The 27259-nt window shown below is 38.2% G+C and overlaps 2 protein-coding genes, 1 non-coding gene and 1 pseudogene across 3 annotated transcripts; 3 read left to right on the forward strand and 1 right to left on the reverse strand.

Annotated features, from left to right (window-relative positions):
• The first annotated feature begins 1375 nt into the window (after positions 1 to 1375).
• Positions 1376 to 13215, forward strand: PRR11 (proline rich 11). Its single transcript, XM_063108956.1, has 9 exons — positions 1376 to 1506; positions 3121 to 3271; positions 3538 to 3660; positions 7909 to 8133; positions 9273 to 9371; positions 9740 to 9852; positions 11488 to 11547; positions 11637 to 11733; positions 13134 to 13215. Exons 1-9 carry the CDS (start codon positions 1376 to 1378, stop codon positions 13200 to 13202), a joined length of 1068 nt encoding a protein of 355 aa, XP_062965026.1. The 3' UTR covers positions 13203 to 13215.
• LOC134389817 (U7 small nuclear RNA) lies at positions 2915 to 2978 on the reverse strand. Its single transcript, XR_010024783.1, has one exon. It is a non-coding gene; the product is annotated as a U7 small nuclear RNA (small nuclear RNA).
• A 2985-nt stretch (positions 13216 to 16200) lies between the features above and the next one.
• On the forward strand, positions 16201 to 17968 carry LOC134386996 (pre-mRNA-processing factor 17-like; annotated as a pseudogene).
• Positions 17969 to 21432: 3464 nt separating this feature from the next.
• Positions 21433 to 26354, forward strand: SMG8 (SMG8 nonsense mediated mRNA decay factor). The gene is made up of 4 exons (XM_063111537.1): positions 21433 to 23191; positions 23949 to 24094; positions 24524 to 25396; positions 25933 to 26354. Exons 1-4 carry the CDS (start codon positions 21433 to 21435, stop codon positions 26128 to 26130), a joined length of 2976 nt encoding a protein of 991 aa, XP_062967607.1. The 3' UTR covers positions 26131 to 26354.
• The last annotated feature ends 905 nt before the right edge of the window (positions 26355 to 27259 follow it).

Here is a 27259-nt window from a genome sequence, read left to right on the forward strand (position 1 = left end):
TAATCAATCATTTAGATATCCCTTGTGTTTAATAATCCTTGCTTGGACTTCCTTCATTATTTCAGCAGGAAGAAAAAGTGACATAATAAAGGTGAAGCCAGCCAACTGTTTTTTGGCACATCTTCTGAGCCTCTAAGAAGTACAATGTTAGTTTGGGACCTGACAATTAGTCTAATAAGATGCTATCAGGAATCTTCACTTCTAGGACTGTTGATACTTGCACTGCCACCCTTTGCCATTAGGGGTGTCCTCCGCAAGTCCACTGCTCTTGGAACTAAGCCACTTCTCGGTGTTTACTACTCTCGGCAGGGTGGGGGAGGTTCTTTAGCCAGTGGAATCTGAGAGCTGAGCAAATGTAGAGCTGCATACCAAGTGCTGAAAGATTACTAAGTGAACAAAAGTGAAATGAATGTGTATTTTAAAGGCCGATTGTTTCTATTCAAATGTGAGTTTGAAGAAAAGGAGGCCCGGGCCTTGAGACCTTTTCAATTCTGCTACTTGAATAACATCTTTGTTCCTCAAGTAGCAACAACTAAAACCAGCAAAGCCCTTCTGGGAGCTTCAGATCAAACTAGCTCTGACTTAATCTTCTTTAGAGAAGGATTTGGATTAAAATATGAATATACTCGATAATGTTTTAAAACGCTTTAAAAGAAATGTTTTAAAACATCCATGTCTTGGATTTGGGATAATAGTTATTTCATTGTATATCACCTATTTAATCTACTATTGTACTACAGTGTATTAGAAAGAACATGGTCTTTGAAGACATGCAGATCTGAACCATTACACTTTATTACATTACAGTGGGAAGATCATCTAATCTTTGTAACCCTTAGTTTATTCTTACATAAAAATTGGAATACAAATCCTCCTTGTCAGGGATACTACCTTGCAGGATAGTGAAGATTAAGTGAGAAAATGTGTGTGAAGGTGCTTGCAAGTAAAGGAGCATTCAATAAATGGTTAATGTTGTTTCTTCCTCCCGCTACCCACTCCACCTATCATAGTGGATGCTCAGTAAATGTTGTTGGTAAAGAAACATTTCCTTGTAATAACTGACCATAATGCAACTGTATCCATTTTCCCTTTTATAAAGAAAGGTAAATTCATTTGACTTAATGAGTAAAAGCAACACAAGCAAAACAAACTTAGAGAGTAATATAATAACAAAGCCAGAGATAGTTTAGATCTGGTTTTACATTTTTCAGGGGACTTCTGGGTTGCTGGTAGGGACCTATTTCTTAACCAAGGTGGTGGTTACAAGGTGTGTTCACTGTATGATAATTTATTGAAATATACACTTGTGTACTTTCTCTATGTATATATTATACTTCAATAAAAAAAATGAAAAAAAAATTTCTCTACAGAAATCATGCCCAAATTCAAACAACGAAGAAGAAAGCTAAAAGCCAAAGCCAAAAGATTATTTAAAAAAAAAGAAGCCTCTCATTTCCAGTGCAAGCTAATTATACCTCCCCCTCCTCCACCACCCTCACCAGAAAGGTAAGGCATAATGTGTAACAGAGAAAATGGTAGGGAGATCTGATCACTTTACAATGATTACCAGATTAAGCAAATAAAAATATAGAACGCCTAGTTAAAATTGAATTTCAGATAAACAATGAATTTTTAGTATAAGAATATCCCATGCAACATTTGGAATATACTTACACTAAAATTATTTATTCTTTTTCTGAAATTAAATTTTAACTGGAATCATTAATTTTATGTGGCAACCCTAGTTTAAGAGTTTAAATGAAGTAAAACTCAAAGAATTGTGTTCAAATGCACAATAACTATTTTCTCCATTCCTCGTGAATTTAATTGTATAATTCTGGCAAGTAGGTGATGAAAGACAGGCATAGGGCTAGAATTTAAATCTTAGTTTTGATAAAGTTTGGTCATTTATGCTCTGGGACTCACAACTTAAATGTGCTATTAAAACAGACTCTGAGTTCCAGAAATCCTAGGGGGCTGTTTTTCACAAGATCTTATACTTTACAGTTTTTTGTTGTTGTTATAGCTCTCTTTACAAAACATTTTAAAAAACAAACAGACCCTCAAAAAGTTGTAACCATAATGATGTCAGCCAATCTTGACTCTTTTCTCTCACTCCTGAATATTATGAAAGGGTTCTAGCTGACCCTCCCACTTTTGTCCTTGCCCCCTCTGCTGTGTATTCTCAATGTAGCAGCCACCATGAGCCTGTTAAAATAAATCATCTGTCATATTGCTCCTCTGCTTAAAACTTCCTACCTCACAGTAAAAACTAAAGTCCTTAATAGGACCCATAAGGCCTTTATGATCTGACACTGACTTATTAACTAATCCTCTTTCCACCTCACTCATCCTAGCCTCCTTGCTATTCCTCAAACACTTCAGGCAAGCTTCTGCCCCAGAGCCTTTGCACTTACTATTGCCCCTTTCTGGACTGCTCTTCTTCCAGATATTTGCATTGCCAGCATTCTTACTTCTTTTAGGTTTTTTCTCAAAGTCACCACAGTGACTTTCCCTGGCTTTCTTATCTAAAATTTTACTCCTGTCCAACATTTCTCATTCCCCTTTTCTTGCTTTATCTTTTTCTCCTTAACAACCCATATATACATTTATTTATTTATTTTCGCTTTTCTTTCCCCATGAGTTTAAACTCCATGAGGGCAGGGTTTTTATCTATGTTGCTATTACTGAATCCCTGGTGCCTAGAACATAGTAGGTACTTAATATTTGTTGAGGGCTGGCCAGTTAGCTTAGTTAGTTAGAGCATAGACTTATGACACCAAGGTCACAGGTTCAGATTCCTGAACCAGCCAGCTGCCAAAGAAAAAGAAGAAGAAGGAATATTTTTTGAATAAATGAATCCCTGAATTCTACAATTTCCTTTTTCTTTTTTTCTTTTTTTTTTTTTTAATGACGGGGTGTTTTCCAGTGGAGACCAGAAGACCTGCTAGACAAATTCAAAAAGAGCTCTAACACTTGAATTCTACAATTTAGTAAAGAGTTTGGCTTTAGGGTGTCTCTGTTCCTGAGTCATACTATAAAACCACCTTCTTGTTTAATTAAAGGCTATTATTCTGACTTAGGAGTTTTTGATTTGTTTTAATTTTGTTTTTCCTACAGAATGGTTATTTCTTCAGCAGATATACGCCATAGCAGAAGCTGGCTAAGGTTATCCTGGAACTTCAAATTTCTCAACATCAAAGACACAATCAAACTTTGGACAAATAGAGTGTGGTCTATATATAGCTGGTGCCAGAACTGCATGGCCCAGGTATAGATTTGACATACCTGTTTTGAGCAATACATTATTTCTACACACTTGCTGTTTGTATTTGTATGCGCTCAGGTCAGCCCAACACTCAGACTAAACTCAGATTAGCTTAAATTATGGGATCATGTCTGCCTTCATTTCTGTAAAACATCAAACTACTTTCTGGTTCCTTTTTTCTTCCTTTCTTTTTTTTTTTTTTGGTTCCCTTTTTCTTGTCCTCATCATATTGCTCATAGGACTCAGGTTTGTTTATTTATGAATTTCAGAGTTTAGACGTATTGAAAGATGCCATCTTTCCATCCCATACCTGCCACCGAGAACTTCACAATCTAAAACAACAGTTCTGTATTTTGGAAAGTAAATTATGCAAGCTCCAGGAAGCAATGAAGGTTGGTATTGCCAAATAAAAAGTAAATCTGTCATTAGATAAGAAGAAATTTTATTAGAAAAGATTATTGCAATAGGGGAAATGCTCTGGCCATAACATCTATGTCTCAAACGTCAGGCAGAAAGAGCTTTTCCTTTATAGTGAGGAGTAAAGGAGGCTACAAGGAACCAGCTGTGGGAAGTTGGATGAACAGGTGCACTCATCTGATCACACAGCTGATCTGATCAGGGAATGTTTTTGCTTGAGGTCAGCCAATTATTGGGAGGAACCAGTAGGAGAGGTTAAGGGTAGGGAAAGGTCCAAGGGCCTGTGGGGAGAGGTGAGGCCTGACTAAAGTTTGGTCGTTAAGTTATGGATGTTTTGTTCTGAATGGTCAGTGGCAACAAACAGTCAGCTAATAATTTATGAGACAAAGAATGGGAATTTGGAGGGCTTGTGTCTGGCCTTGTCATAGATAAACAAAGGAGTCATCCATATGTCTTACCTAAGTGATATGGAAAAGAATGGTTCTTTGTAGTAAGCTGTTTCTGAAACATGAAAGAACGGGGAGGTTTTTTAAAGCCATTTTAAGCCATCCTTGATTTCCAGGATCACAGGGCTCAGGTAAAGTTCAGCATCGTCAGTATCAAGGCAGAATATATGAAAACATTTTTGCCTGCTGCTTGTAAATTTTTTTTTTTTTTTGGTGGCTGGCTGGTACAGGGATCAAACCGTGCACCTTGGTGTTATTAACACCATGTTCTAACCAACTAAGCTAATAGGCCAGCCCTAACTTTTTAAATAACTAGTCAGACATAAAAATAAAACATTTTAGAGCGTGGTGCTGATAACACCAAGGTGCAGGGCTTGATCCCTGTAGTGGCCAGCCACCAAAAAAAAAAAAAAAATCAATGTTTATGCACAGCAAAAATATAAACCATATTGAATTAAAAACTGGGAAATATATTTGCTTAAATATCAGGAAAAAGATTAATTTCTTGAATATATAAAGAACTCTTATAAATAAATACAAAAAAGACCAACAACTCGGTAGTAAAATGGAAAAATACACAGTGTTCATTTGAAAAAAAAGAATACAAATGGATCTGAAATATAAGACTAGGTGCTTGTATTAGTCAGGGTTCTCCAGAGAGACAGAATCAATAGAAGACGTTATAATTATATGAGAGGGATTTATTTGGGGAATTAGCTCATGTGACTATGAAGAAAAGTCCCACGATAGGCCATCTATAAGTTGGATACCAGTAGCATGGCTCAGTCCAAGTCCAAAGGCCTCAAAAGCAGGGAAGCTGATGGTGTCCTTGGTGTAAGTCCTGGAACCCAAAAGCTGAAGAGTCTCATAGCTCACACGACTATGAAGAAAAGTCCCACCATAGGCCATCTGCAAACTGGATGCTGGTAGCGTGGCTCAGTCCAAGTCCAAAGGCCTCAAAGCCAGGGAAGGTGATGGTGTCCTTGGTGTAAGTCCTGGAATCCAAAAGCAGAAGAGTCTTGAGCTCTGATGTCCACAGACAAGAGAGAAAAGTGTATCTCAGCTCCAGCTGATCGAGAGAGAGCTTCACCTCTTTCCTCTGTCTTTTGTTCTCTCCGGACCTCCAGGGGATTGGATGGTTCCCACCCACATTGAGGGTGAGTCTTTCACACCCAGGCCACTCAGACTCTCCTACTAATCTCTGCTGGAAACACCTTCATGGACACACCTGAAAAGATTGCTTTACCAGGTTTCTCAGCATTCCTTCATCTAACCAAGTTCACATCTAGAATTAACCTTCAGAGTGCTCAACTGTACTAAAGAGTGAACTGGGCTGGCTGGTTAGCTCAGTTGGTTAGATTGCAGACTTATAACACCAAGGTCACAGGCTCAGATCCCCATACTGGCCAGCCACCAAAACAACAAAAAAAGTGAATCAATTTTAGGTGTGGGACAGTCACAAAGCCTCAAAAAACATTTGCTTAAATAAAATACAGTCATGTGTCACTTAATGATGAGGCTGCCTTCTGAGAAATGCATCATTAGGTAATTTCCTCATCATGCAAACAACATAAAGAATACTTACACTAACCTAGATGGTACAGCCTATTGCTCCTAGGCTACAAACCTGTATAGCATATTAGCGTACTGAGTGCCATAGGTAATTGTATCACAATTGTAAGTATTTGTGTATCTAAACATATCTAAACATAGAAAAGGTACAGTAAAAATATGGTGTTATAATCTTTTGGGACTACAGATGTATTTGTGATCCATTGACTGAAACATCATTATGTGGTGCATGACTATAGAAGTTTATTTCTCTCCCTCCCAAAGACTTTGGAAGAAGGCAATCCAGAGCTGCTGTAGGGATTCCATAGTCATCAGGCTCCTTCCATCTTGTTCCACCATCTTTAACACACTCCCTCATGACCCAAGATGGTTGCATGAGCTCCAGCATCATGTCTTCAACTTAGGCAGCTAGAAGAAAGAAGGTACCCTATCTCTCCCTTAAAGGAGACTTCTCTACAGTCACATACAGAACTTTTACTTATATCTCATTTGGCTAAAACATAGTCATATAATTACACCTAGCCAAAAGGGAGCCTGAGGAATGTAATCTTTTATCTGAATTACAATGTGTCCAGCTAAAAATCAGGTTTTCTATTACTAAAAAAGGCAAAAATGTATATTGGGAAGCAATTAGTAGTCTCTGCCACGCACAAAACCGAAATGTAAATTAAATTGAATGAGTGTTGTTTTTTACCTATCATATTGACAAAACAAACAAAAAACCAAAAGGTTTGGAGAAACAGGTGCTCTCTTACATTGTTGAGAAGAGCATAAATTGGTACAGCTTCTATGGGCTACAATTAGGTAATATCTATCAAAATTAAAAATACATACATCCATTGACCTAACCAAATTTTATATGTATATACAAAGTTACTTATTGTTGTGTGATTTGAAATAGCAAAAAAATTGCAAACAAACTAAATGTCAAGCAATATGGGATTTAAAAAAAAATTATTTTGTATTTAAGCACTGATTTTACAAATTCAGTATATAAAGGTGAACTAAATTTACAACTTAATTTGTTCACATAAATTCCCTTCAACATACATTTCTGCTAAGATGTGTGTAAGATTTTGCATGCATCTTGTAAGAAATCACACAGATGTATCTGCTTTTTCTATAAACTTGGTCAGCTTCACATCTCTTTTGGTCAATCCACCACTGTAATGGGAGATGAGAGTCAGGCGGACCTTGTTGTGCACACTGAATCATTCCAGGTGATGATTCACCTTCTCTGCTTATAAAGCAATTCGGGACATAAAGCCAAATGCCTGATTAAAATTTTTGAAGGAGAACTCTTTGTACATGGCATCTCACTCACTTAATTCCGACCATCCTGCTGCTTTAACGTCAAGTATAATATGGTTCTTCTCCGTTGTCAACCATTGAACATCTGCTGACATGGCTGTGAGGCTCTGACTCCCACCAATATGGGATTAATTAAATAAATTATAGGGCCGGCCGGTTTCTCAGCTGGTTAAAGAATGGTGTTATAACACCAAGGTCAAGGGTTCACATCCCCATACTGGCCAGATGCCTGGGGGAAAAAAAAACCATCCATCCATACAGTGGAAGACCTGTGTAATCTTAACATCCAATAGCTGAGAATGTGACTGTATTTGGAGATAAAGCCTTTAAATAGGTGATTAAGTTCATATGAGTTTGGGGACATAATTTGACCCTCAACAGTCATGTTCCAGCTCATTGGCCTTTTATCAGTTCCTTGAGTGTACTATGTTCTTTGCTGCATTAAGCGTTTTTGCCTCTGCAATGAACTCTTACCCCAGTCATCTCCCTTCACCTGGTAAATCTCAGCTCTTGAGACAATCATTAAACATTACTCCCCAAGCCTCTAGATGTTCATGCTCACAGCATACTTTATTGTTCTTACTGAAGTATTATTTTGTTTTGTTTTGAGTGTATGTCTGTCTTCCCTCACCTCACCAGACCATCAGTTCCATGAGGTGAGAGACAAGGGTCATATTGTACCCACAGTACCTGGCACATATCACATACAGAATGAATGAATAAATGAATGAATGAATGAAGCTTGTGATAATTAAATGATAAAATATTATGAAGGGCATGGTACACTGAGAAAGCATTTAATTTAATACATAGTAGCTATTATTTTGATGACTCTCAGCGGCAAGAACCAAATTAAACTGCTATTCATTTGCCAAATGTCATATCTTCTTCCAGACTGTCTCAGAAAATTCTTGTCCAAGCTGTGGTCACATGTGTCCCATGAGTGGTAAACTTACAAATGTGGCCACTGGAGAATCCCGGGCTGTACTTCCTTCCTCACTGCCACAGCCAGCCAGCCACCTTCATCCTCCTCCACCTCCTCCTCCTCCTCCGCCTCCTCCTCCACCACCACCTGCACCTTTGCTGCTCAGAAAATCGGATCCCACTAAAGCACTTCAGGTAGGAAACAAGCTAGCAATGGTGTGTTTTGGTCAGTGTGTAATATAGGAGTAAAGCCAAGTGGCCCTTTAAAGCTGGGCTAAGGGCTTGGATAGGAGGCTACATCTTGTTCGGATTCTATATCTTAATTATGTTAATGATTGTGTTTTTAAAAACTCAGTCCCCGGGGAACTTACAGAAGCTGGATTTAGAAATGAAAGTGATGTACGTGTGTTTTTTTTAAGGATAAATAAAACACTGTAGAATGGAAGATTCCTATTGGCCTCTCAGCATATTTTTTTACAAAAAAAAAAAAAAAAATCCTCCCTAAGAAACCAAATTAAGAACAGAAGATTGTTTAATGAGTGAAGTCAGAACAAAAGGAGTTGGTGGATTCTAAAGTTTAATGTTATTAGGCTGGAGAACCAGTCTCCATTACAGTTACTTCTCTGCAGGGGGACTGAAATATCTTTGAATCACTCTAAGACAGGCATGACCCTGTTTTAAATCTGTTGAATTTTCACTATGGATACATTTGAATTAAAATAGCTAAGTTAAATCCAGAGCCTATTGTTATATTTTCCCTAATGTATACCTTTCTGCTTATACATTCTTGCTGTGTGAGAACTGAGTCATCTTTCTAGGTAACTCAGGCAAAAAAAATTTTTTTTCAATAAAGATGACCGGTAAGGGGATCTTAACCCTTGACTTGGTGTTGTCAGCACCACACTCACCCAAGTGAGCTAACCGGCCATCCCTATACAGGGATCTGAACCAGTGGCCTTGGTGTTATCAGCACCGCACTCTCCCGAGTGAGCCACGGGTCGGCCCTTCAGGCAAAATTTTACTTTGAACTGAGAAACTCCTTCAATTCCTGCCTTATTATAATGACTCCTGGGGAAGATGCATTATTGCAGGAACTAGCCCATCTCTTATTTACTATCAAAGCCCTACATTTTGATGAATACTTTTCAATAGCCTTAGCATCCATGGATACTAAGAACAGGATCATTCTTGGTTGAGTGGAAAGAATTTGAGAGGTTCCTAAGGTAAATACGAGTTAACTCTTAACTCCGAATCTTTAAAAACTGTATTTGGATTTGCATTTCACCAGATGTCCTGGTTCCAATTTGAATTCTAACCTCTCCATGTGTTTTAAGGCTGGACCACTAAAAAAGGATGGACCCATGCAGATAACAGTTAAAGATCTACTGACCGTAAAATTAAAGAAAACACAGAGTTTTGATGAGAGGAGGAAGGTAAGATGTCATTGACCATATACACAGTCTTTGTGCTTTTAACCTGGTTGTCCCTTTATGCAAATAAGCATAGGCCTTATATAGAGAGAGCATTCCAAGTTAAGTATTTGATGTTTTATTTTAGTAGTTTTGGATCAACATAAAAAAATGTGTAGATCCCATAACTATTTACTTAGGCAGTTCTATCTACCAACCTTTAGTCTGAAGAGGTAGATGCATACTTTGAAGCTTTGGAATAAAAATTGCATACAATAGTGGATATATCTTACACATACGCAGCCCTCAGATATTTGCTGTTTCAGCGTGTTTATATTTTGAGTGATATTTTTAAAATGTGTTTTCAATAAGGTCTCATTTTCTGATTAAAGCTTGTATCATCGCCAAAGGCACGGAATCCACTGGTTACTGTCTCTGACCTGCAGCGTGTTACCCTGAAGCCTAACTCCAAAGAGTTATCCAATCGAATTGCAAATGTCTTAATGTAAGAACTGCATAGTATTATGTTCTACTGCTACTTAAAAGAATGATTATTTCTAACTTTAAAAATTATATATGCTCATGTAGAAAAATTTAAAACCACAGAACAGTTTTTAAAAAAAGACAAAAATCATCTAAATAATCCTGTTATTGGAGATAACCACTGTTAATATACTGTTGTTTGTCACTAGTCTTTTTCTGGACATATACTCTATTGTCTTCATTTCAAGATGCTGTTTATTATAAGATGTACCACTGATTTAATAACAGATTTTGGGAGAAAAAGAAATACTATCGACAATTTTAACAACAGCCTGGCTGGCTGGTTAGCTCCCTTGGGAGACTATAGTGATGATAACAGCAAGGTCACAGGTTTGGATCTCTATACCTCCAGCTGCCCCACCAAAAAATATAAATAAATAAATAAATAACCAGCCTGATTTCAGAAATAATAAATATGAAAACACTTATGTCTTGGAATCAAGGAAATATGGGTTGTGTGTGTGTGCCTGTGTATAATCATATTGTAGATACAGTTATAGCCTTTCCCATTTAATATGTTATAAACTTTTCCTCATCTTATTAAAAGTTAGCTCAGGGCCGAGCCCGTGGCGCGCTCGGGAGAGTGCGGAGCTGGGAGTGCGGCGACGCTCCCGCCACGGGTTCGGATCCTATATGGGAATGGCCAGTGCGCTCACTGGCTGAGTGCCGGTCACGAAAAAGACAAAAAAAAAAAAAAAAAAAAGTTAGCTCAAAGCATCATTTTGACTTCTTCAATGTTTCCAGTTCATTATTTGTAAATTTCATAGATAAAATCCTGTTTTGAGTCATTTAGGTTGTTTATGATTTTTAATTTCTGTAACTCTTCAATGAGCATCCTTGTCCATCATCTGTGTGCATAGCTGTTTTCCCGTAGGATGGATTCGTATCTGTCTAACTACTGGGTCAAGAAGTATTACTTGTTAGAATGGTTATATCATCTTATGTGCCCATCAGCATCTACAGCTTTTTTTTTTTCTTTTTCTTTTTTTTTTCAAAGGCAGCTGCTATTTTTTTTTTTTTTTAAGCTGGCAGGTGGGGGATCCAAACCCTTGACCTTGGTGTTATCAGCACCATGCTCTCCCAAGTGAGCAACTGGCCAGGCTGGAACTCCTAATTTTTATTTATTTTTTTAAGTTTTATTTATTTATTTATTTATCATTATATATTGTAATTAATTTTAATACCCCTTACCAATTCCTCCCTTTCCCTCTTCCTCTCCCCTTTTCCCACCCCTGACAACCTCAGTTCTTTTTACTTCTCTTAAAAAGTTCAAAGAATTATTGTGATTGTTATGTCTTTTTTTTTTTCCCTATTTCTTTATTTGTTGTTATTCATTTATATTAGCTCCCACATGTAAGTGAGAACATGCAGTATTTGTCTTTCTGTGCTTGGCTTATTTCACTTAACATAATTTTCTCTAAGTTCATACAGGTTGCTGCGAATGGCAGAATTTCTTTCTTTTTTATAGCAGAGTATTGAACTGCTAATTTTTAATGTAAAGAATAAAACTACTTTCTAGGAACTTGCCTATAGAAATGATTGCTTTGCTTTGAGGAAAATCTGGCAAGTTCTAATTTTTGTATCTTTATTTTATCAGTAATCCTGGTAAAAGCCAAATAGATCTGCGGAAACTGCTTAGAAAAGTTGATGTAGAGAGGTAATACACTATTTTATCATTATACTTTCTAAATTTATTTAAAATATTGGCATAAAACACAGCTCCCAATATTTTTAATACCTTTGCAGGAGCCCAGGTGGAACCCCTCTTACCAATAAAGAAAATACAGAAACAGGAACTGGACTGACCCGAGTAATGACCCGGGCCTTGCGGAGAAAGTCTCAGGTATACCTTTAGTTTAAAAAAAAAAAAAAAGAGAGAGAAACTAGTTCCTTTTCTTGAAAGTAATTTATTTAGAATCATTATCTGGGCTGGCTGGTTAGCTCAGTTGGTTAGAGTGCGGTGGTATAATACCAAGGTCATTAGCCCATTAGCCACCAAAAAAAGGAAAAAAGAATTATAATTTCATAGTAATATTAGCTTTCTTAGTAATAATAATAATTTTTTTTTTTTTTTGTGACCGGCACTCAGCCAGGGAGTGCACCGGTCAGTCCTATATAGGATCCGAACCCGCGGCGGGAGCGTCGCTGCGCTCCCAGCGCAGCACTCTACCAAGTGCGCCACGGGCTCGGCCCAATAATAATAATTTTTAAATGGTACCTGTATTAGTCTGTTTCTGTTGCTTATAGGAAAACACATGGAACTGGGTGATTTATAATGAAAATGAAATTTATTGCTTACAGTTTCTGAGTCTGGGAAGTCTAAAGTCCAGGGAACACATTTGGTGTGGTAGAGACAGTGTTGGCAGGGTATCACATTGTGAAAATGGCAGAGCAGAGACCAGAGAGAGACACGCTGTCCTCTCTCTCTCCTTTTAAAGCTCTCAGAACCACGCCCCTGACCACCATATTCAATCCATTCACTATGGCATGCTCCTACAATCCAATCACCTCTTCAAGTCTCCACCTTTCAATTACCATAATAGGATCTCCCACCCTCTTAACAGTCATAGTAGGGGCCAAGTTTCTAATACATAAAACTTGGGGGGCACAATTCAAGCTTCAGTGAGTTTGGGGGGAACATTATTCGATCCAGTATGTCCCGCCCCTGGCCCCCCCAAACTCATGTCCTTTTCACATACAAATATATTCATTTCATCACCAAATTCTTAACTTGTCTCAACTCAAAAGTCCAAAGTTCAAAGTCCCATCCATGAAATCAATACAAGTTATCTACTTCCAAGATAAAATGGTGGGACAAACATAGGGTACATATTCTCATTCCAAATGGGAGAAATGGGCTAAAAGAAAGGTGTAACAGGTCCCACGCAAGTCTGAAATCCAGCAGGGCAGGCAATCTCAAAGCTGGCAAATCACGTACCTTGAATCCATGGTTTTTATCTTCGTGGTCCAGAATGGCTACACTTCCTGAAGCCTCATGTTCACATTCCAGGCAAGAGAAGGAAAAGCAAAGGGCAAAAGTGTGTGTTAGCTACGCTGCCCCTCATCTCTTTACAGAGGCTTTATCCGGGAACTTCTGATTACATCAGGGAAGCTGAGAAATTGGGTTTTAGGATCTGGATGCAACAGTACCCTGCGAAACATCTTTCTGTTAGTGAGGAAGAAGGACAGTTGTACTGGCTACAGAACATAATTCATATTTTAATCTGGACTTTTTTTTCATAGCTGGCTCATCCTAGAAGCCCAACTCAAACTCTGCCACTTTCCACAAGCAGTTTTGAAGAACAGAACTGATGCCAACTCTGCCTGACTCCATATGATGATTCATAAAATATACAGATAAAATTAGCCCACCCAAATTTTAATGTAGTAGGGTATGTATAAATATACTAATATAATTCCATTTAAAGAATTAGAATATGTATGGAGACCACACATACTGTAGTATAAATTGCATATTTGGATATTTTCTAGTTTGCATGATCAATGAGAGAACCGGATGAGAAAATGCAATTTCCAAATGCATGTTTATCCTGGATTACCCAATTTAGGTTAGAGAGGTTCAGATTTAACTAGATGACTCTAGTTTGTATAGTACAGGCGCAGTTAAGACATTAAGGAAATAGCCTGGTTTCTGTTCATCCTGGGTACTCTTGGGTATTTGAAAAGTATTTCAGCTTGTAAGGCTCAAACATTAATTGCTACAAACTTGATCAATTAAAATGATGCTCTAGATCTTATTTCTATTTTATTTCTGTAATTATTTTATAAACAAATATAGCTATTTTCCAAAACAATTTGAAGGAAAAGGCCCAATGTGACCTTAAAACTTAGAATGTATTATTTCTAGCACCTTAAGTTATATCTGGTTCACTGAAGTCTGAGATAATCCTTACTTTTGTTTCTGCTGTCTGCATTCATGCAGCTAAATACAAATTTCATGAAGACTTCAACATAAACCTTTTAACTTCCACAGTGCCCTGCCAAGGATTCTCTGAAATCCATAGCAGATTCTCTGTGAGACCTGGTTCCCTTCCTTACCAACCCATGTGTTCAATAACAGTAATAATGCACATCTCGCTGGGTTTTCCTCTTTCCTGCCAGACTAGGGTTGCCAGATTTAGCAAATTAGAATACAAGACACCCAATTAAATTCGGATTTCAGATAGACAACATGTAACTTTTAAGTATAAATGTGTCCCATTAAACAACAAACAGTTTATTTTAGTATAAGTATGTCCTAAATATTGCATGGAACATATTTATACTAAAAAAATTATTCGTTGTTTACCTGAAATTCTCATTTAACTGGGCACCCCATATTTTATTTAGCAACCTTAACAGTCAGTCCCCTGCAAAGTTGCCAAGTATTTGTGGGAGCCCCCAGTTTGCCAGATATGTCTGCTTAGCAGTGGACATTACTGTAGCTTCAGCCAGGATCTAGATCACATATGTTCTGAATATCATGGAGGAAGGGAACTCTCATTATGGTGAGTGTGACTGAGGGCACAGGATTAGCTTTGGTGCTAATATACTGCTCTGCAGTTCCAAAAATAGGGGTAACGACTCCTCACTGATAGGAAGCAAGGTGTTTCAGATATTCACTGAACTTTCTAGTCTGACAGGAAGAAGCTACATAGATGATATCCTTGAAATGTCCTCAGGTTAGCTTAGGCTAAAAAGATAGTTTAGCAATTTCCCAGAAATGCCTATATTTCCACAGAAAAACATTACATTGAGATGCCAAATAGAGTGTTGTTGAAAAGCCACCAAAATGGAAAGCAGACCTGGGGGTGGATAGTTTTCAGCATCTAAGAGGCAGTCCTGTTTATGAGACCCACATTTATGTTTACAACACATTTATGGATGAAAATTAAACAGATAATGAAGTTAAGAGATATATCTCCTTCTAGTAAAAGCAGCTGAGTATTTGTAACAGAGTAATATTTTATGGGACACTTATACTGTTTATAATATTAATAAACCACCATGTACTGTATCAATTTAATCTGAATGTTTTGACCTTTCTTGTGGGATAAAGGTTCATAAGAAAAATACTATAGAAATCATACTCTTTAAGGGCCAGCCCGTGGCTCACTTGGGAGAGTGTGGTGCTGATAACACCAAGGCCATGGTTCAGATATCTGTATAGGGATGGTCGGCTAGCTCACTTGGAAGAGCATGGTGGTGACAACACCAAGTCAAGGGTTAAGATCTCCTTACCGGTCATCTTTAAAAAAAAAAAAGAAATCTTATACATAAACATTTGCAAAGCTGCTACTGCCTTCATACCAGTGTTAAAATGTGTTCTACCTTGCGTCTTTTATTATTTTTTATGACAGATTTTATATTGTAACCATTTGAGAACCCTGTAAATGCTGTGGCTTCATTAAACTATTGCTTATCATATGCTTACAATGTTTATTTTGAGACTGAATGGCAACCAGAGAATGTAAACAACCAAGGTGTATCTGGTTATGTTTTTAAATAAAGATTAAGAAAACCTTTGATTTTTCTCTTTTTTAACCTTTTTTTACTAGATGTATATAACACATATAGACAAGTACATAAAATGTAAATATATATTAACAAATTATGAAGCAAACACTCATGTAACCACAAAGAAACAGACATTATACGCTTCCTCAGGAGCCCTGCCTGTCTCCCTTCCCTATCATAATCCTTTTCCTCACTAAGTAACCACTGACCTGCTTGTTGCAATAAATATTTATTTGCTTTTACCCTCTAAATATGCATCCCTAAATGCTATGATTTCTTTTGCTTGCTTTTTAACTCTACGTAAATAGAATCATACGGTATATATTCTTTTGTTTCTGGCTTTTTTCAATCAACATTTATTTTTAAGATTAAACCATGTTATTTTATAGTGCTACAGATAATATTTTTGATGTGTGAAAATAGTTATTAGTTCATTCTATTGTTAATGGACATTAGACTTGTTTACAGTTTGGGGTTATTATGAACCATGCATGCCATTGTGAACATTCTTGAACATGTACATGTGTACAATAGTTACTCTAATGTGTCTATCTGGGAGTGGAACTGCTAGGTCATGAAGCACACCTATTTTCAGATGTTCTAGATACCGCCAAACTGATTTCATAAGTGATTGTACCAATCCACAGTACTTTCAGCAAAGTATGAGAGTTCCTGTTGCTCCTGTTTTCTTCAAGAGTATCTTTCTATTTGATTTTTCCATGTTTTGTTTACTTGGAAAACCTGTATGATGTGTGTGGTTAATACGCACTATTTTGGAGGATCTGTTGCTGTCATGTTGGCTGCGATTGCAACTCTCACCACTTCCTATGGTTCGGGTTCAGGGTCCAAATCAGACTCAAGACAGTGAAGGAGGTTGGTGTCTGCTGCCAGTTGCCGACTCCCTTATGTACTTGACTAAATCACCCTCGGCTATGCCCTCTTTGGCCATGGCGGTGGACTGAGCTCCAGAGGCAGCAGTTTAAAAAGATTTGGTAACTGTAGTTCACCTTGACCCTGCTGTCAAAGATGATCAGTATAATCCTACCCGTGAGACAGTGTTTGCTCCTGAGTTTGGACCAGAAAATCCCTTTAGGACACAGCAAATGGCTGCCCCTAGAAATATACTTTCTGGATATGTGGAACCAGCTCATATCAATGATTTCATGCTTGAACAGCAAAGAACCTTTGCAGCTTACAGTTATGAGAAGGACCCTTTGTTAGATAATCATCAAGTGTCTGCTAAATATATTGTTTTTGCAGAACAAGCTGAAAAAAATCAAAGCTTAATTGTGTTTGGTCAGAAGAAAAGAGGAAAAAGTTCAAAGAAAATGATGCATCTAATATTGATGATTTCTTGGGACCATGGGCAAATTATATGGATGAAAGAGATGTAGGCAGACCTTCAGAAGAATAAAAATAGTTGGATGAAATCACAGCAAAGAGGCAGTAAACTGGCAAACAGGAAGAAGAGAAACCTGAGGAGGAGAAGACAACCTTACTTGTTAAAGAAATATATCCTACTATCAAGGCAGGTCCTCAGGATGTTGGTGTTAATCTACTGTCAGCTGTGCCACCTGAGAAGTGCTATCTTCCCCCAAAAAACAAATTCATGTGTGGTCTGGACACACAAAGGGCATCAGTGCAGAGTGTTTCTTCTCTCTGACCATATATTGCTGTCTTTTTCCATGGACTGTAAAATTAAGCTATGGGAGGTTTATGAAGACCGGCACTGTCTGCGAACATTTATTAGTCACAGTAAATCTCTCGGGGACATCTGCTTTGATACTGCAGGAACACAGTTCCTCAGCATAGCTTCTAACAGGTATCTTAAGCTCTGAGACACTGAGACAGGACAGTGTATATCAAGATTTACAGACTGAAATGTACTTTATTGTGTCAAAGAGATCCTGATGAAGATAATCAAAACCTCTTTGTGGCTGGGATATCTGATAAAAAGATTGTGGAATGGGACATTCCAACCAACTGAGCTAACCAGCCAGCCCTGCAATGGGATATTGGAATTGGAGAACTTGTTCAGGAATTGGAGAAATCACGCAGGAGTATAATCAACATTTGGGAGCTGTCAGCACCATTGTTTTCATTGATGAGGATAGGAAATTTGTGAGCACATCTGATGATAAGAGCCTAAGAGTTTTGGAATATGATATTCCTGTGGAGTTCAAGTATATTGCAGAACCCAGTATATACTCAATTCCTGCAGTGACTTTTTCTCCAAATGGGAAATGGCTAGCATGCTAATAAATGGAAAACCAGATCTTAATTTTTGGAGCACAGGACAGATTTAGATTAAGTAAGAAAAAAAAATTAAGGGCCATAGGGCAGCAGGCTATGCTTGTCAGGTGGACTTGCCATTGGACATGAGCTATGTGATTTCAGGAGATGGAAATGCAAAATTAAACATTAGGGACTGAAAGATCACAAAACTCTATAGTCGGCTTAAAGTTCATGGTAAAGTGTGTAAAGTTACAGTGTGACATCCTCATGAAACATTTAAAGTCATAACATGTGGTTGGGATGGTCTCATTAAATTGTGGGATTAATGGGATTACTCCTTAAGCTATACAAGATCATTTTTGATACGTCATATTTAACTATATTTAATTATTAAATGTGTTGAATGGCAATTTGATTTATGGATGTTTTCCTTACATGGCTTTATGAAAGTGACCTATTGCTTTAAAAAAAATTTTTTTTGTAAATTTAACTCATAATTTTATTGGTAACTTCATTTTGCTCTTTGTAGAGGTTGTTTATACAGAGAATGACTGTTGAGTTTTTATTTGACAAGTAGCTATTGCTGGCAGCAATTTGGGTTTATTTCCCTGAATCAAGAAAGAATCCCTAGTGGATTTGGGATCCTAGAGGAGATAAAGTAATTAATGACTCAGAAATAGGCTATATACTTATCTCTTCAACCAAAAGGGCAATAAAGAAGAGATAAGACAATAATAAAAAAAAAAGAACAGGGGTAATGTAATTTAATATAAATCTGAAAGAAAGATAAAACCACCCACAACTATTGTTCCCATTATTTTCCATGGATCATGTTCTAATTTTTTGGCTTCATAAGTTCTACTCGTTTTTTTTTTTTTTTTTTTTTAAATAAAAGATGACCAGTAAAGGGATCTTAACACTTGAGTTGGTGTTGTCAGCACCATGCTCTCCCAGGTGAGCTAACTGGCCATCCCTATAGAGGGATCCGAACCCGCAGCCTAGTTGTTATCATCACCACACTCTCCCAGGTGAGCCACAGGCCAGCCCTAAGTTCCACTCTTTTTGATGGTATATATCTTGTATATTTTTAGTTGTAAAACAGTACTCTACTTTGCACTATTTCTGTAATTATTAATGTTAGATTTTATAAATATATATATGTGTGTGTACACACACACACACACACACACACAATTTTTCTTGGATTTCTGATTCAAAGAACTTTTGTTTTCTTTTTGGCCAGTAGGGGGATCTGAATCCTTGACCCTGGTGTTACAAGGTCACACTCTAACCAACTGAGCTAAGCAGCTAGCCCAAAGAATTGTTAAAATGGTCTTATATGAGCAAAGTCACATACTGAACATAGCAAATAATCTGCATGTGAGGATCACAATATAACTTATCTGGATGAATGTAGAATTTCTCACTGTATTTGGCTCTTCAAAGAGATAGGTTCTGGATATGTAGAAGTGAAGGGGAAAAGTAAAGAGTAAACAGACAAACAAAATTTTAAAAAATACATTTAAAAACCAACCCCTACTCCTTTCTAAATTCTTGTAAGTGAATAAAAGTTGGTTGAGAAAAATTTACAGGAGCCCAGTATAGCTTAATATGTTAAAAATATCAGAACCAGGGCCAGCCCTTGGCTCACTTCGGAGAGTGTGGTGCTAATAACACCAAAGCCATGGGTTTGGATCCCTATGTAGGGATGGCTGGTTAGCTCACTTGGGAGAGCATGGTGCTGACATCACCAAGTCAAGGGTTAAGATCCCCTTACTGGTCATCTTTAAAAAAAAAAAAAAAATCTGTACCACACTACAGGTCCCCACCCCTGCTTTGACAATTAAATGGGGTAATTATCGATAAATTTGATTTAGCACAAATGCATGCACAGAATAAGTAATCTGCGTTTGAATATGTTATTTTATTGTCATTACTTGACATTCCAACTAAGAACTTTCAAAACGCAAATGATCTAATTTCATTTCTACTTTAAAATGAAGAATATTAAAAAAAATATATCTAACCAAACTTCCAATCGGCTAAATTAAATATTGAGTTAAAGCTTTCTACATTGCCTCGAGGAAGAACTTTTAAATATTATTACAAATTGAAGAGTCTTCATTGTAGAAAAAGTAGAAAATAGAGATATAAAATAAAAGAGGATATCTGTACAAAACTCAGCACATGGATGTTTCTAACAGCTTTATTCATAACTACCAAAACTTGGAAGTAACCAAGATTTTCTTCAGGTGAATGAATAAATAAACTGTGGTAGGTTCATACAATGCAATATTTTCAGCTCTAAAATGGAATGAGCTATTGAATCATGAAAAGACCTGGAAGAACTTTTCTTCCCCCATGTATTTATTTATTTATTTAATTTGGCAGCTGGCCAGCAGTATAGGGATGGAACCCTGGACCTTGGTGTTATCAGCACTACCCTCTAACCAACTGAGCTAACTGGCCGGCCCTTGGAAGAACTTTAAATGCATATTTACTAAGTGAAAGAAGCCAATCTGAAAAGGTTATGTACTGTATGATTTCAACTGTACAATATTCTGGAAAAGGTAAAACTATGTAGACAGTAAAAAAGATCAGTGGTTGCCAGGGGTTCGAGGGACAAATAGGCAGAACAGAGGATTTTTCGGGCACTGAAACTATTCTGTATGATACTGTAATGGTGGGTGTACATTTGTCAAAACCCATAGAATGTATAAAACTAAAAGTGACCCTAATATAAAATATGGGTGATGATGACGTGTCAATGTAGATTCATCCATTGTAACAATGGTACTACTCTGGAGATGGGATGTTGATAGTGGGGGAAGTTGTGCATGTGCAGGGACAGGAGGTACATGGGAACTCCCTGTGCTTTCTACCCAATTTTGCTGTAAACGTAAAACTGCTATGAAAAAGTCTGTTAAAAAATAAAAAACATTTTTTAAAGAGCAGCAAAGAAAAAAAGGTAAACCAATCTCACCACAGTTAATATTTTGGTGTATATTCTTCCCAGCCGGAAAAATTATTTTTTAAAGTTTGTACTCTGCAAACATTTCAAAATCACTGGCTTTTTTCCATTGATGTGAGCGAATTATATTTCTTGTAAACAGAATAGGAGAAGGAAATCTCTTCACCTTGCTTTGCAAGATGTTTCCACAGCGGTGTTTCTGAAACTGTAGAGGATATATTAGGATTTAACTGAAATGCATATTCTGATTCAGTAGGTCTGGGTCGGGGCCTGAAATGCTACTTTTCTAACAAGTTCCCTCTACTTCCATCTGCAGTCTGCACCGGTTGTAGACCTTAAATTGAACCCCTTTTCTACTGTTAAAAGAGCCACTTGACAGTTTTTTCCTCCTCGCAGTGTTTTGTATTCTTTGAAATGCAAACGCATCCTTCTGTCTTTTTTGTTGTTGTTGTTGTTTTCTTCCTACAGTCTCAAGTTGAGCAACCTTTTTTTTTTTTTTTTTTTAGCAGCTGGCCCGTACGTGCAATCCGAACCCTTGACCTTGGTGTTATAAGGCTGTGCTTAACCAGCTGAGCTAACCAGCTGAGCTAACCAGCTGAGCTAACCAGCCAGCCCCCTGAGTAGACTCTTAAACCAGCTGTGGTTTATGAGTTAAGGACTAGAGAAAACCTTGGTGTGGAAATAGGAGAGGAGCGGGAGGAGGAACCAAATGTGAGAGGAAACAAGTACTGAAGAAGCGGAGGAGGGGTTTCAAAACTGGACGAAAGCCGGCTGGATATACTGGGCGGACCGGAAGGACTCGAGAGAAGGTTCTTTACTATGGCGGGTCCTGTCAGCTTGCGAGAGCTTCTAATGGGAGCCTCAGCCCGGACGGGCTCTGAAAGTCCCGGAGGGTCCCCTACAGAGGGCGGAGGGAGCGCGGCTGGCGGATCGGGGCCTCCATGGAGGGAGGATGAGATCTGCGTGGTGGGAATCTTCGGCAAGACGGCTCTGCGCCTGAATTCCGAGAAGTTCTCTCTTGTGAACACGGTGTGCGACCGACAGGTCTTTCCCCTCTTTCGCCACCAAGATCCTGGGGTTCCAACGCCTGGAATCGGGACCGAGGCTGGCGCTGTCGGGGAGGCGAATGGAGCCGGGGACCCAGGAGCTGCAGCAGGGGATCCTGTTCCGGGAGACGAAGCTGCCGCGGAAGGTAACCGAGCTGAGCCAGCCTCCCAGGACTACAGCCTTTTGCAGGCCTATTACAACCAGGAAAGCAAAGTTCTCTATCTTCTTCTCACTTCCATCTGCGACAATTCACAGCTTCTTCGGGCTTGTAGAGCTCTTCAGAGTGGGGAAGCTGGAGGTGGCCTCTCTTTACCTCATGCAGAAGCCCATGAGTTCTGGAAGCATCAAGAGAAGCTGCAATGCCTCAATCTCCTTTACCTTTTCTCCGTCTGTCACATCCTGCTTCTGGTCCATCCCACTTGTTCCTTTGATATCACGTATGATCGAGTATTCAGAGCCTTGGATGGGCTGAGACAGAAAGTACTGCCCCTCCTCAAAACAGCCATTAAGGATTGTCCAATTGGCAAAGACTGGAAGCTAAACTGCCGACCTTGCCCACCTAGACTCCTTTTCCTCTTTCAACTCAATGGGGCCCTCAAAGTGGAACCCCCTCGGAGCCAAGACCCAGCTCATCCAGATAAGCCCAAGAAGCATTCTCCCAAAAGGAGACTGCAGCATGCCCTGGAGGACCAGATCTATAGAATCTTCCGGAAGAGTCGTGTCTTGACTAATCAGAGTATCAACTGCCTCTTTACTGTGCCTGCCAACCAAGCTTTTGTGTACATAGTTCCCGGAAGCCAGGAGGAAGACCCAGTAGGCATGTTGCTGGACCAACTTAGGAGTCACTGTACTGTGAAGGACCCGGAATCTTTGCTCGTGCCTGCACCCCTTTCTGGGCCCAGGCGATACCAGGTGATGAGGCAGCACAGCCGCCAACAACTTTCCTTCCACATTGACAGCAGCAGTTCCAGTTCTTCAGGCCAGCTAGTGGATTTCACTCTGCGGGAATTCCTATGGCAGCATGTAGAGCTAGTCCTAAGCAAGAAAGGTTTTGATGACAGTGTGGGCAGGAACCCACAGCCTTCCCATTTTGAACTTCCCACTTATCAGAAATGGATCTCAGCAGCTTCAAAACTGTATGAAGTAGCTATTGATGGAAAAGAGGAGGACTTGGGGTCATCCACTGGGGAGCTAACATCTAAAATTTTAAGCAGTATTAAAGTCTTGGAAGGGTTTTTGGATATTGACACAAAATTCTCAGAAAACCGGTGCCAAAAAGCTTTACCCATGGCCCATAGTGCCTACCAGTCAAATTTGCCTCATAATTACACAATGACTGTCCATAAGAATCAGCTTGCCCAGGCTCTTCGAGTGTACAGTCAACATGCTAGAGGTCCAGCCTTTCACAAATATGCCATGCAATTACACGAGGACTGCTACAAATTTTGGAGCAATGGCCATCAGCTCTGCGAGGAGAGAAGTTTAACTGATCAACACTGTGTACATAAATTTCATTCATTACCTAAATCAGGTAGCTAAATTTTTTTCATTGTTTTGAAATCAAAAATTTGAGCTGTGTTTTATTCTTGTTTTAAGATAGTTTGTTCACTATGTATTGATGTTTTCAAAAGAAACCTACAGAAATTTAGGTGCATCAGCTGTAAGTTTTCTCTCCTGCTATAAAAAGAAAATATCAACTATAACTACTTTTTAAAATTTTCTTTTTATTTAAAGAATGAACCCTAATAAATTGTTAAATGAGAAATATTAAGAATACAAAGTTTCCGAAATTTTGTATTAATATTTTTATCTTGGAGGATTTGTTGAACTAAAATGAATATAATGAAGGTCACCGTGATGATAGTAGAAGGAGGAAAAATTCACTTAGAAACTTAAAACTTTACAAAAAAAAAAAAGAAAAAAAAAAAAAAGGGCCGGCCCCGTGGCGCACTCAGGAGAGTGCAGCGCTTGGGAGCGCAGCTACGCTCCCGCTGCGGGTTCGGATCCCATATAGGACTGGCCAGTGCACTCACTGACTGAGTGCCGGTTACGAAAAAGACAAAAAAAAAAGAAACTTAAAACTTTAGACTGAAAATGTAAATTCTTTTATATATTTTTACTTGCTTCTTCTGTTATGTGTGTTTAGTCGAGGTTTTTCTGGGGCTTTTTTCCTTCTTATTTCCAAAGAACTATTTGGAGAATTTTGGGGGTTAGATGTTGTAGAATGCAAAGTAAATTTGACTGTACATTGTATTTATGAAATTAATAGTGATTGTTATATTTTCTAGGAGAAAAACCAGAGGCTGATAGAAATCCCCCTGTGCTATATCACAATAGCCGAGCCAGATCCACTGGTGCCTGTAACTGTGGAAGGAAACAAGCACCTCGAGATGATCCCTTTGATATCAAGGCAGCTAACTATGACTTTTATCAGGTAGACTCTGAAGTTTTTCTTCTTCCTCTTCTCTCTTCAATGTCATTTGAGTAAAAATACATATTTTCAGAAGCAGAATACCTAGAAAAGCAAATGCAACTGCAGTGTGATATACTGTATAAAGAGCAAGTTCCTTATACATTGATTGTTGATCTTGCTTGTTAGAGTGAAGAATGTGTTTTGTTGTTTTTGGCAGCTGGCCAGTACAGGAATTGAACCCTGGTCCTAACCAAATGAGCTAACTGGCCAGCCAGAATGTGGTTTTTTAAAATTTTATTTATTTATTTATTTTGTGATTGTCCAGTGTGGGGATCCAAAGCCACGGCCTTGGTGTTATAACACTGCACTGTAACCAACTGAGTAATCGGCCAGCCCTAGAATGTGTTTATTTTAAATGAGAATTTTACAGGTTTTTTTCTCCCCCTACAGCTTCTGGAAGAAAAATGTTGTGGAAAATTGGATCATATCAATTTCCCAGTATTTGAGCCAAGTACTCCAGATCCTGCTCCTGCCAAAAATGAATCCTCTCCTGCCCCTCCAGATTCAGATGCTGATAAACTTAAAGAAAAAGAACCTCAAACCCAAGGAGAGAGCACAAGCCTGAGTTTAGCTTTGAGTCTGGGCCAATCCACAGATAGCTTAGGTACCTATCCAGCTGATCCACAAGCAGGAGGAGACAATCCAGAAGTTCACGGTCAAGGAGAAGTAAAAACTGAGAAGAGACCAAACTTGGTTGATCGCCAGGCATCCACAGTTGAGTATCTTCCTGGCATGCTACATTCAAATTGCCCTAAAGGTCTCTTACCCAAATTCTCCAGCTGGTCTTTGGTTAAACTAGGCCCTGCTAAGTCTTATAACTTTCATACAGGTTTGGACCAACAGGGTTTCATTCCAGGAACAAACTATCTTATGCCTTGGGACATTGTCATCAGGACTAGAGCTGAAGATGAAGGAGACTTCGACACAAATTCTTGGCCTGCTCCAAATAAAGCTATTCCTGGAAAGAGAAGTGCAGTTGTAATGGGAAGAGGAAGACGGCGAGATGACATAGCTCGAGCTTTTGTGGGTTTTGAATATGAAGACTCTCGGGGTCGGAGATTCATGTGCTCAGGACCTGACAAAATAATGAAAGTAATGGGAAGTGGGCCAAAGGAATCAGCTTTAAAAGCCCTAAATAGTGATATGCCCTTATATATTCTGTCATCATCTCAGGGTAGAGGGCTAAAACCACATTATGCTCAACTCATGAGGCTTTTTGTTGTGGTTCCTGATGCTCCTTTGCAGATAATACTAATGCCTCAGGTAAGAAATATGACCCTCCCAAGCTCCAAACAAACAAAAAGTGCTGATGCTTGTTTTGGTGGTTTTTAAAAAGTACAGGATTATATTAAAACTAATTGTTTCATTAAACAGGTCTTAAATTTAAAATTTACATACCTTTTATACCCAGTGTTCAGTTTCTTTTTCTTTTTTCTTTTTTTGGCTGGCTGGTATAAGGGTTGTAACCCAGACCTTGGTGTTATCAGCACCACATACTAACCAACTGAGCTAACCAGCCAGCCCCTGATATTCTGTTTCTTAAAAAATAAATTGTGGCTATTTTAATCATTTCACACCATCAATCACATCATGTGGTTCAGAAGCAGAGCTCGAAGTAGAAAAATCTGTAGAAAAGCAGGATAATATTTGAGACAAAATAATAGAACATTGGATATGATTAGAGTTAGGAGTGTACCCATATTTGCTTTATCTTGAACCTATTGTTTGTTTCAGCATTTATCTTTCAGGTGTTTCTTATTAAGAAATGTAAAAATAATTATATTACCTGTGTTTTTCAGGTTCAGCCAGGCCCACCACCATGTCCAGTATTCTATCCAGAAAAACAAGAAATCACTCTCCCACCCGACGGCCTTTGGGTTTTGAGATTTCCTTATGCATATGTGACAGAGAGAGGGCCTTGTTTCCCTCCTAAAGAAAATGTGCAGTTAATGAGCTACAAGGTGCTCCGTGGGGTTCTTAAAGCAGTAACACAATAAGTGTTTTCTAGCCAGTTCAATCCTAAACTTGAGCTCCTTTTTATTTTTGGTGTATGTGGGATGTCTTTGGCATGTGTATATTGTGTTTTTGCAAACCTAAACTATGTTTTGTGTACAGGAGCTTAGTATTCGGACAATAATTGTTCTACTGTTTCATGATATTTATTATAAATGGGGCTGTAATTTGCTAATAAAGAGTGGTTGTTCTAGAAAAAACCATAAAATACATGGGGCTTTTTTGTTTTGTTTTTTTGGGCAGCTGGCCAGTACAGGAGTTCGAACCCTTAACCTTGGTTTTGTAACACCCCACTCTAACCAACTTAGCTAACTGGGAAGCCAGAATACATGGCTGATACTTCTGTTTTCTCTTATTTCTGTTTCACTGTTCATAATAAAAGATGTCTCTATCATAACTGAATGTTGAATAACCATGTTGAACCAAAACTTTGCTTTTGCTAAAATGATGTATTAGCTGAAATTTTCCTTAAGATGCTGCTCCTGAAATTTTCTTCAAAACAAATTGATCATTACGTTGTCTGATAAAGGTATGAAGACTGAATTGCACAAAACACAATTCTGGTACTTTAGTTAGATTGTTTTGTTCTTACCATTTCTTTCTTGGACTGATGAGATACCGTATTTTATCAGCACCGCACTCTCCCAAGTGAGCCACGGGCTGGCCCCAAGAGATACTGTATTTTAAATGAATGTTATATGAACTAAAACTTTTAATCCAAGATATTAGTGCAGAGTTTATTCTTTAAAAATTCCTATACTATGAAATAGTTTGCTAAGTGATACAAATCTTATTGATCTATGATAACTTTTGCCAGCATCAACATGGTGACATACCACCATATCACCATCTAATTGGTGACATATCACCAGTTGCATAAATATGCAACATACGTTAACATATGAAAATTCTAATGTAATTGATTGTATTTCCCTAGACACATTGATCTTGAAATGCTGGACAAATAGAATTAGATATTTTAGTCTCAGTATATAAGAAATATAGTATTTAACATATCTTGCATGTTTAAAGCCGTTATTTGGGTTTTGATTTAAAAATATACAGGGAGAAATGTAACTGGCAGCCAATTTAGAATTGTAATTTAATTAGGTG

This window comes from Cynocephalus volans, chromosome 10 (assembly GCF_027409185.1).
Source record: "Cynocephalus volans isolate mCynVol1 chromosome 10, mCynVol1.pri, whole genome shotgun sequence".
NCBI classification, from domain to species: domain Eukaryota; kingdom Metazoa; phylum Chordata; class Mammalia; order Dermoptera; family Cynocephalidae; genus Cynocephalus; species Cynocephalus volans.